The sequence below is a fragment of the Nyctereutes procyonoides genome, unplaced genomic scaffold (assembly GCF_905146905.1).
Source record: "Nyctereutes procyonoides isolate TBG_1078 unplaced genomic scaffold, NYPRO_anot_genome, whole genome shotgun sequence".
Classification (NCBI taxonomy): domain Eukaryota; kingdom Metazoa; phylum Chordata; class Mammalia; order Carnivora; family Canidae; genus Nyctereutes; species Nyctereutes procyonoides.
Window position 1 is genome coordinate 18,909,117 of NW_026575147.1, and position 10,953 is coordinate 18,920,069.

At 44.1% G+C, this 10,953-nt stretch overlaps 1 protein-coding gene across 1 annotated transcript; it reads right to left on the bottom strand.

Annotated features, from left to right (window-relative positions):
- Positions 1-2,125: 2,125 nt before the first annotated feature.
- On the bottom strand, positions 2,126-6,276 carry TXNIP (thioredoxin interacting protein). The gene is made up of 8 exons (XM_055312722.1): positions 5,749-6,276; positions 5,165-5,237; positions 4,904-5,051; positions 4,582-4,684; positions 4,195-4,451; positions 3,950-4,106; positions 3,687-3,838; positions 2,126-3,547 (listed from the first exon to the last, which is right to left on the bottom strand). The coding sequence occupies exons 1-8, from the start codon at positions 5,996-5,998 to the stop codon at positions 3,512-3,514; spliced, it is 1,176 nt and encodes a 391-aa protein (XP_055168697.1). The 5' UTR covers positions 5,999-6,276; the 3' UTR covers positions 2,126-3,511.
- Between the last annotated feature and the right edge of the window lie 4,677 nt (positions 6,277-10,953).

Consider the following 10,953-nt stretch of genomic DNA (forward strand, 5'->3'; position numbering starts at 1 on the left):
AGCCTCTCTGCGAAAAATGTCCTGAGTTAAGGTAGAAGTTGTTTGTAGAAGGTAAAAGAAAGTCGGAGTGGAGCCTTTTGTGCTCTAAGGGAAGGATGAGTTTCCTCTGAGTGAATAGCTTCTTTCCTTCTTCATATTTTGCTACACTGCTCAAGATGGTTGTCACTAGTCACACATGGAGCTAATTAAATTTAAATTAATCCAACAAAAATTAAAATTCAGTTAATCAGTCACACCACCACATTCAGAGCTCAATTGCCACTCCATCATCACAGAAAGTTCTATTAGACAGTGCTGAGTTTGAGGCATTATGGTATCAGGAGAGGATGCATATGCTCTCTGGCTGTTAGAAAATCAGATCTCTAACAGAACTTAGGTGTAAGTTATCTACCTTCTCCCTGCTATCCTCTTCTCAGATCTTGTCCCATTAGCCAGGCTGTTTACAAGAACAGTCAGGCTTTCTCTCCATCTCTTCCTCCTGCCCTCTGGCCTGCTCTCGTCCTTGCCCCACCCCTCCAGTCCCTGGAAAACAAGCTGGGCAAAAAACTTTCCATCAACTTTGACCTAGTTTTCTGGTCAAATTCAGGGGAAAGGGGAGGAGCCACTAAACTCTTGAACAGGTAAGAAAAGGAGGCAGCTGAGGCATGAGTAGAGTTACCACGGCAACAGGGAGCTAGAGCCACATACCTTGGGAAAGAAAAAGAAGAAAAGAGAGAAGAGCTCCTGAGAATTAAAGACAGATGAACAAAGACTGAAGTAGGAAAGAATCTTTTCAATCTCACGTTGTGCTCAATTCACACTGATTTTATGAACTTTCAAGTTGGTCCGAGGACTGTGGGTTATTGTTAAGCTGATTTTATGAACTTTCGGGAGTCTGAGGTTTGGAATTAAAGCCAACCCCCAAATACCCAAATAAGGGCCAGGACTAGATCTGTCTACAAAAGTTTAAATAAGCCAGAAACCAGAAAGTACATTAACTACTCTGCAGTCTCAGGGTTGCTCATCCCCATCTCCCCCTTTAAGAATAATAAAAATCATTTCAGGTAGAGGGGCATTGTGGTAACCATTTTTTGTTATCACTCTATAAGGAATAGGAACTCCAGAAGCATGTCCTAAGGGATGATGGTGGGGTTAAATATTCAGCAAACATTTGCAGTTACGCTCATGTGTTTGATAGAACTGTAATAGGAACATAGGAGATGGTAGATGCCCTTCAACAAATACAAGTCTAGGGCAGCCCTGGTGGCTCAGCGGTTTAGCACTGCCTTCAGCCCAGGGCCTGATCCTGGGGTCTCAGGATCGAGTCCTGCATCAGGCTCCCTGCATGGAGCCTGCTTCTCCCTCTGCCTGTGTCTCTACCTCTGTCTCTCATAAATCAAATCTTTAAAAAACAAATACAAGTCTAGATCCTGAAGTCCTGAATTATCTTCTACCTTACTGTATACAAGCCAGGTTTAGCCAAGAGTAAACTCTACGATGAAACCAAACTATAAAATAGGGAGCCATAACCTTTCCTTTCAAATCCCATCACCAATGTTTGTGTATTTCAAGACCTCATTTTATTTTTCAGAAGATTTTTTTTTAAATTTTATTTATTCATGAGAAACAGAGAGGCAGAGGGAGAAGCAGGTTCCTCACAGGGAGCCCGATGCAAGATTCCATCCCTAGACCTTGGGATCAGGCCCTGAGCCACCCAGGAGTCCCTATTTTTCAAAAGATCTTATTTTTAAGTAACCCCTGCACCCAGCGTGGGGCTCAAATTCTCAATTCTGAGATCGAGTCACATGCTCTCCTGATTGAGCCAGCCAGGTGCCCCAAGAGTTCATCTTTTAAAAGTCATGCACTCCAAAATTGAAGGCGTTTCATCATGAGTATCTACAGATGCAGAGAACTAGCCTGTACCACTAGAATGTCCCACTATAGTTTAGTTCCTTGGAATTAAGATTAAATGTAGCTCAAATTCCTTCCCTTTTCACCCCAACCCCCACTCTTAACTATAGTCATTAGGGCCTTGTATCATAGGGAGTGTTTTCTCCACAGGGTATCCCAAACTGTGAAGTAGTTAGGGGCAGGCTCCTTCAGGCACACTTTCTAATAGCTTCAACACCATCTCACAAGAAAGCCATTTTTTTCATGAAAAAACTTTTATTTTTATTTTTTTACAAAGAATACCCCCCACTTGGGGTGAAAATATATCTGGTTAAGTACAAAATATAGTTTTTATCATACAAAAAGATATACAATTAAAAAACAAATGAACCACCTTCAGCCGACATACTTTCTCAGAAAAGGGTGGAGCTCAGTGCTCTGACACAGGACAGTGAACAAAGTGTTAAGGCTGAGGGTGACTGACCAAGTGCTAGGGGCTGCAGTGAGAGGGCTATCGACATCCCTACCTCCTAACATTGGGAAGAAAGGGAGCCCTGGGGGCTTTGGGTGAAGACACTTGCCCTCTTCGTTTCTCAAGGCAAAGTCTGGAAGCTCTGATCACAGTGCTGTGGGCATCAATCTAGAGTTCCTCCTTTGGTGTGGAGAAGTCACAGTGGGCAAGGCTGATAGCACCAACCCTTCTCAGAGAATTAGTGTCAGAATCACAGAATTCTGTACACTGGGACAAAGTCTCAGAAGTGAGGAATAACACTAAATTTTTTTGTCATTGTGCTTACCCCTAGAAACATAGTAGACCAGATTTAGCTTACATTTGATATAGGGAAAAAAAAAAACAACCACAACCCAAAATTTGACAGGAACTAAAGTGCTAAGAATGATGACCTCAGAATCCATTCCAAGGAGTCACATGAAAAGAAAAACACTCTCCCACATGAAAATGTTTGTCAACAGGAGAACACAGTGCAAAAGGCTCTAAAAACAGCTTTTAAGACCTTTGGTGGGGCATAGTTGTTACAACTGCTTTAAGCCAGATTAAAGCACATTCTAAGCAAAGACAATCTTAGAGCTGCTTCTCTTAAAGTCACATGGGAAGAAGCTCTCTCCAAAGTTCAAACCAAATCTGCTCTGAAAGGGTTTTTTTCCTCCCGTAAGTGTACGAAGGGCAACGATTTTGTCCTAAAAATTTGGCCATGATTTTTTTGTTTTCCTAGTTTGTCCTAAAAATTTGGCCATGATTTTTTTGTTTCCTAGTTTGCTAAATTGGCACCAACATTCAAGATATACAATCCCCTCCAAAAAACCTGGGGAAGACCACGTCAGGAGGCCACCAAGATTTGACAAAATTGGGATGGGCCGGAGTTTTTCTAGCGTTTTTAAACCCATCCAGCAAACACTCCCATATCACAACTTCACATCATCTCGCTGGCTGAGGATGAGTGTGCACCATCATTTAAGGTCCTGGAGATGGCCTGCTGAGCACCTCCTACACTGGGGAGTCAGAGGCTGGGGTGGACCCATACCCCAACTGTAGAGACTGTTCAGTCTCTGAGAAAGTAAGAGTCCAGGAAGAGAGGCAGAAAGAAACATGTTAAGTACAGCTGCTTCTTTTCCTTCCACAAGTTCACTGCACATTGTTGTTGAGGATGGAGGGATCCACCTGGGGTGGGGGGAAGAGAAACAAAAGAAACGATCATTTTAGTTTGGGTAAGAACTAAAACAACAAGCCAGTTTAGCAGTCCTTCCCATTCAACTTCTTGTAAGAGGCTTAGGACAATTTGTAAAATGGCAATGGTCACCTCTGTGTAAGTCGGTGGTGGCATGAACTTGAACTCAGGAGCATACATAAAAATAGGGCTGTCTTGGGAACCATCTGTGTCATCTAGTAGAGGAGTAGTGGGGCTCTCCAATCGGTGATCTTCAGGAATGATATCCATATAGCAAGGAGGAGCTAGAGAAAACATAGGCATAAGAAGTTTGGCCAAGAAATGCCTGACCGTCACAATTTCACAAACCCAAGCAGGCCAAAAAGGAAAAAAAAAAAACATTAGGTCTGGCTCACCTTCTGGGGTATCGGGGATGTTGAGATCTATCCAACTCATTTCAGAGCTGGTTCGACTGGCCATGCTCGATGTCCGACTGCTCAGACCTGATCTGCTACCGATTACCAGGGGCAGATCAAGGATGACCTTCTTGGAGCCAGGGACACTAACATAGATCTAGAAAGGAAAAATGACAGTTAGACTAGAGGTTTGGAGAAATGACTATTTTGACAGATGAACAACTTCTTGGACTCCATTCACTCACCAATAAGGAGTATTCAACTCGAAGGATGTTGCAGCCCAGGATAGAAGGCCTGATCTTTTGCACCCGAAGGCTCTTGCCACGCCACGATGCACAGGTTCCTGAAATGATGTGATTGCCTCTGACGGATGACAACTTCTGTGTCAGCACTTTGGTTTGACCATTGGCAAGGTAAGTGTGGCGGGCTACTATGGCAGCTTTGGGAACCACGATGCGCGAACATGTATTCTCAAAGTCAGCATGGATGGAAATTTCATCACCTAACAATGAAAAAGATGAAAACTTATTAGCCGATGCTTAATACAATTAAGGATTTCTACCCCTATACCCTGCCCTCACTCCCAAACCCACAGTTCCTGTTTTATTTTACCATTTTAATTAAGTTTTTACCTTCACAGAATCCTTTTCTGTCAATTCGGGCAGAGACAGACACTTGTCCATCAGGAATAAACATGCAGGAAACTTTCTTCTCCTTTTTAGCAGACACAGGAGCCTGTGTTAAATAGGGGTAAAAAGACATTTTGAGACTTTCTAGAGATCCTTCTCTTTTTCCTTTCTACTCCTTACCTAGAATAGGCAACTTTCCCTCCCACCTTGGTAATCCATTTAGGACTGGATCCCCTGAGGTACATCAGTCTAATGCCTAAGACACTTGACTTATGACTTACCATCCCCGAAACCCAAGAAAACAGAATTTTTAAATGAACCTCACCATTAAATCAGGAGTGTTGACATCCACTAAATCCATCACTTCAAAGAATTTCTTTGTCTCTTGAGTTGGCTGGCTGGGGCGATCAAGAAAAGCCTTCACCCAGTAGTCTACACACCCATATTTTCCTTTGAAAGATGTTCCCAAAGGCCTGTGTCAAGAAAAAAGAAGCAATCTAAAAATGTTCTCCAAGAACAATAGGTGATCAAAGGTGGCGAATTTTAGAGATAAAAAAGTCCAAAGATGCATTTAGTAGACACCTACCCCTGAGGAAGCTCAAAGCCGAACTTGTACTCATATTTGTTTCCAGGTCTCATGATCACCATCTCATTCTCACCTGAGGAGAAAGAAGAAAGAATAGCCCATCAGGTTTCTTGTTTCACTTCAAATGCATCTGTGTGATAAGGAATTCCTGGGCAGCATGCAAGTCTATTGCAGGTCCCCTATTTTCACCCCCTTCTGTTCTTGAGAGATCCTGATGCATTTCGTTGGGCAGAAAGTTTCAAAGCCTTGCAATGACGAAAGGCTCAACCAGGGCAGTGAAGCTACTACCCTCTCAAACAGGAAACAAGCGAAGAATATGCAACTTATGCACACAGAAAACCTTTAAATAGTTAAGGCAGCATACCTCAGGATCACCTTCAGAACAGAACACTGTAAGAAACTGTACAAATCACCCCCCCCCTTTTTTTAGGAGTCTGCAAGTTAAAACTAAAAAAGTAAACAACATACAAGTCAAGCTGCTCAACCTGAGCAACTTGAAATACTCAGCATAAGCTGCAAGCATTCGTTTCAACTCTATTCTCAAATCAGCTTTCACCCTCCCGACAAACAACGGGGCCACTCACCTGTTGGCTGGTCTTCCAGGAGAAGCGTGTCTTCGAAGCGCAGGTATTCAGAGGTCTGTTTGCACTGTTGGGATCCCTGCATCCACAGGACTTTGGCCACTCCGCACGCCAGGATCCTGACAGCTTTAACTCGAGTCACTTCGCACACCTCCACGACCACCCGGCCAGCCACTTTCTCCCCGCTGCCATACACCTTTTCAGGGTCGTTAAAGACCACCTCAAAAGACTTGATCTTCTTGAACATCACCATGATTGGCTGGGCTGCCTTGACAGTTATAAATGGGGGGAGAGAAAAAACAAAACCCCAAATCCAAAAATGCTCTGCAAAAAATTATTTCACTCTTCAACTCTCCGCTAAGATTTCAAAAAGATTTTGGAAAAATGTAAGCTGTGGGTGATGCCAAAGGATCCCCAGGAAAAAAAAATATCAGCTTTCTGTTCTTTTCTCCGACAGCTGGAGGAGCGCTCCGACTCTAGGAGAGACCCAACAGCCCACCGGGCCAGAGGAGACGGAAGGAGAGTTTCGGTGAGCAGCCGGAAACTGCTTTATATAGTCGCCCGGGCTCGCCCGGCCACGCGAGCGCTAGCCCTGAGGCTCGTGCTGCCCTCGTGCACAGCCCTCCCATTGGCTGCCCGCCCCTTGTTTACCAGGAGCCCAACCAATCAGCGAGGCCGCAGCGGCGCGTGGACACGGTGTGCTCCTGGCGGGGAAAATGGTTGTTGTGCACGGCCGCGTCGCCGGGAGGAGGGAGCGGAGGGGCTGCGGGGCCGCCTCCCTCCGCCCCGAGGACGCCCAGAGGAAGCCCGGAGGGAGCGGGCCTTCGTGGACCCTAGAATTTATCACGGGGGGTGGCCGTCGGGGGCGGGTGCAGATGCTTCTGGGGTGGGAGCAGCGTTTGAAGCGAAAAGAAAATGTGCTTATGTGGGAATTTCGTGCCTTGCCTTAGCCAGTGCAATAAATTTAGAGGCGACCGTTTATTTCCGGCTCACAAGTCGCAAGTCCGGTGAAAAATAATCCCATAACTCCAAGAATACTTCAGAATTGGGGCAGAGGCCAGGGAGCTTTGGTGTGACTGTTCAGGAAGAGCCCCTTTGTCTTTCTCTTGCCCCCCGGGTCTCTATCAAAACCCCTAAAAACTGTGACAGAAAGGAGAACTTGTCACAAATTGTGAAGCTCTTTTCAGTCGTCGGTGGGCAGCGGTCCGGGGCACTGCTCGGCTGTCGCGCTCCCTTTCCGGCGCCCCAGAACCTGGAAGCCCCTGTACCCTCTCGCTCCGTTCGCTCTGTTCTCCCTGGGACGGAATCAGGGCGTGTTCACATCCTGTTCCTTTCCTCCTCATCTCTTCAGTTTCTACCTGCAAAGTTGGGGAACACTTTGTTTCTGTTCCCCCAGTTACCAATATATTACTCTTTAGTAAGGTATGTACTTAAAACAAGATGTTTTCCTCGTTTCACTTTCCTCCTCAGCTGCTTGCACTCTTTCTTGTCTTCATACCCTCTGCAACTCACCAAATCAGAGGTGCATCTCTAAATCCGTAGCCCACACTCCTCACAGCCCAGTTAAAAGTTCTCTTGTTTATATGATCAAAGTGTCAGTAAAGAGATGGCTGCATTCCTGTTTGAAGGAAGAGTTTCCGTATCTTTTAAAAGTGTTTTTCTAGGCCCTTTATTTTAGAACTCCCAGTGAGGAAAGAAGACAAAAGGATCACTGTATTCAAGCTAAAAGAGACCCTGACTGATCACTCTTTATTGTCATTTGTCAGATCCCCCCTCCCTCCAACCTGGCACGAGATGCCTTAAGGGCCTGACTCCTGAGAAATTATTCATAAATGCAAAAACAAACAAACAAACAAACAAACTTGCAGAGATAAAGGGATTCCCACAGCACACGTGGACGCACTTTTTTTTTTTTTTTTTTTTTTTTTTTATTCTTGGGCCTCTCCTGTCTGTGTTGAAGTATCAGGAGATTTTTACCTCATTTTTTTTGTGTGTGTGCTGGCAAGAGGAAGACGGTGTTTCCAAGATTGAGATGGGGAAGTAAATAAGACGTATGTGGGTGTGCAGAACTCTTATTCTCAGCAAAGAATGCTATCCATTGCAATTAAGGATCCTTCTTCCTTCTTCATGCACCATAACTGGGTTGACACCCTAAGGCTAACAAGTTCCAACTCAGCACCGCTATTAAGCAAGCCCAAGACTCAGGCATCAAAACTCAGTTGGAAAACACACACACACCATCCACCACCACCCCACCCCCGGGAACAAAAAGGGGAACATGTTGATCCTTAGGATGTGAGTTTGAGCTGGCACTGTTTTAGAAACCCAGTCAACAAGACCTGATTTGTTTTTCAGTCAATCGACAATATTGATTGAATTATCAGGAGCAGGCAGGGTAGGACTCTCACCAAAGTAGTTTTAAAAACTCAAAATTGTGGCTTCTGAGAGAACTTTCAATTTGATGGCTATGAAAGTGTACATAAATATGAAACATCAAAATGTTTACAAAGAATTAAATGAGTCAGGGGCGCCTGGCTGGCTCCCTTCGTGGACTCTGTGACTGTTGATTAGGGGTTATAAATTTGAGCCTCGAACTGGGTATAGAGACTATGTAAAAATAAAATCTTAGAAAAAGAGAGATGAATCAATATTGTTAAACTGTGGGATATGTAGCTACATAGATTTTGAGGGGAAAGGAGGAGAGGTGGATAAAAATAGATCAGGGTGGTTGGTGTTGATTCTGGACATCTTAGGGAAAAGGGAATGCTGATATTTATTTGAGCACATCTATGAAGGGCTGAATTTTTTGAGCTTTTAAAAGTCAAGCAATTCTTACTATAAATTTCTCTTTGGGATCAGGGTTTTTCTTTCTTTTCCATTTTGCAGAACTCAGTACAGACCACTTGTTTGCTCTGTGCTATGTCTGGGTTCCCTTAAATGAGAGAAAACTATTTAGCTTTGGCAGTAAGCAGCTGCCTACCAGGCCCCTGGCCAACGCATGTTCTGAAACGAAGCCCTCTTGGACAGAGTTGTTTATGACCTTTCACCTTATAACCCGGTATTCCGATAAAAAAAATTTTGCTCCCTGACTCTTCTTTTTCAGTTCCTGAGTCAAAGGAAGAAAAAAAATCTTGTAAGTTCCTGTCCTGCGAACAGGGTACAAGCACATGTGAGGTGTGGGGGTGGGAGTGAGGAGGGCAGATCCAGGAAGAAGAGCAAGTCCAGGAGTTTTGCAAGTGAGATCATCTCTACCTGGGTCTTCCCCACCCTCTTCTACCTCTCTGCCAATAAAAAACCAAATTGATAGTTGTTTGTTTTACTGGAGTTGGTTGAGTAAAGTCAAAGCTTTCAGAGAGAAGTGTCTTCTCTATTCTGTTGCCAGTGAGAGTCAGAGCTGGTTGCAGTTCTCTTTTCCTTAACTTCTGGCCTGAGGAACATTTAGAACTCTAGAGACTCATAGTTCCTAATGCAAAACAAACCCCTTTGTCACCTCCACCTGTGGACTTCCCTTCCCTAACCTATCTGGTTTTCCCATTTTTCCCCTAGGCAATGTTAGTTTGGCGACAAATAAAGGTGGAAAGGAAATGTGGAATTCCAGGCTGCTTAACTGTGTGCACCTCCAAGTCGTTAATAAGGTTACATTAATAATTGTATAGCATCGTAGAGTTCAAAGTGACTTTTTTATCATTTTTTGAGCACTAAAATGGATCAGGTCCTTAACATAACTATTTCAATGACATCTTATTTATAAATGAATCTGTCATCCTCCTACAGAAAGGATTTAAGGTGAGATTATTTCATTGACTTCTCACACTAACTCTGTGACTCAGGGTTGATTAAGTCAGGCTCAGAGGGTTAAGTAATTTGCCTGAGGTCACAGATTTTGTAAAGAGAGCAAGATCTGGAACCCAAGTTTGTCTGGTCTAAAGTACGAACTTTTTCTTTAAGATTTTTATTTATTTATTCCTGAGAGACGGAGACACAGGCAGAGGGAGAAGCAGGCTCCATGCAGGGAGCCCGACGCGGGACTCGATCCCCGGACTCCAGGACTCCAGGACTCCAGGGCTCCAGGACCGTGCCACGGGCCAAAGGCAGGCGCTAATCCGTCGAGCCACCCAGGGATCCCCACCCCGAACTCCTTCTAATGCGCTATCCTGCCTCTCAGTACTTCAACACATTCTATCTTACTTGATCCTTGCTGTAAAGGATTCAGGGCAAGACTCATAATATCTTAGAGTCAAAGTGGACTCCAGCAGTCTTCAAACAACAACACCCCCCCCCCCCCCCCCCCCCGCCACACACACACATGCCCTAGGACAAACAGCTAGTACCTGGTGGAGCCATTCTCCAAACCCAGGATTCTTAACACTTAACTTAGAACTCTTGTCTCTAGGATGCTTTCTGGGAATTCTTGTGTTTTTTCATTTAGTTTAAATTATTAAAAATACCTTATCTGGGGATGCCTCGGTGGCTCAGCGGTTGAGCATCTGCCTTTGGCTCAGGGCGTGATCCCGGAGTCCCTGGATCCAGTCCCATATCAGGCTCCCTGCATGGAGCCTGCTTCTCCCTCTGCCTGTGTCTCTGCCTCTCTCTCTCATAAATAAATAAAATCTTTTAAAAACAATACCTTATCTGGAAGCCCACATTTCATGTTTATTGGAGTTTATTTTTCTACTATGTGGAAGAAAGAATGGACATCTAGGAGTTGCCCAACTTCAGGGAAAGATGGGGAAAAGGAGGTTAATTTATTCAAGATTGCTGTAGACTCATTTAAGATACTTCTTAAAGTTGATTTATTATATCAAAAACGTATTTCCCTTCTCGTGCTATCACTCCTCTGTTTTCTCTCCTTTACTATTAAAACTTTTTAAAGATTTTATTTATTTATTTATTTATTTATTTATTTATTTATTTATTTATTTATGAGAGACACACAGAGAGAGGCAGAGACATAGGCAGAGGGAGAAGCAGGCTCTCCTAGGGAGCCCAATGTGGGACTCTATCCCAGACCCTGGGATCATGACCTGAGCCAAAGGCAAACGCTCAATCACTGAGTCACCTGGGTGCCCCTACTATTAAATTTCTTAAGAGATAACTTATACCAGCTTTCTGCATTGATTAAATTTGTCCCTTTGTAGTCTGACTTCTGCCTCCACTAAAATAGTTTTCTTCAAGGTTTCCAGAAGAAACCAGAGTGGTTTTTTTTGG

Bases quoted from the DNA above. Each gene is read 5' to 3' on its own strand.
- TXNIP (XM_055312722.1), bottom strand. From the start codon at position 5,998: ATGGTGATGTTCAAGAAGATCAAGTCTTTTGAGGTGGTCTTTAACGAC. The intron at 5,052-5,164 runs GTAGGTGTCTAC...TTCTTGACACAG, and splicing joins GGCTTTGAGCTTCCTCAGGG to GCCTTTGGGAACATCTTTCA. The intron at 3,839-3,949 runs GTGAGCCAGACC...TGTTTTCTCTAG, and splicing joins CATCCCCGATACCCCAGAAG to CTCCTCCTTGCTATATGGAT.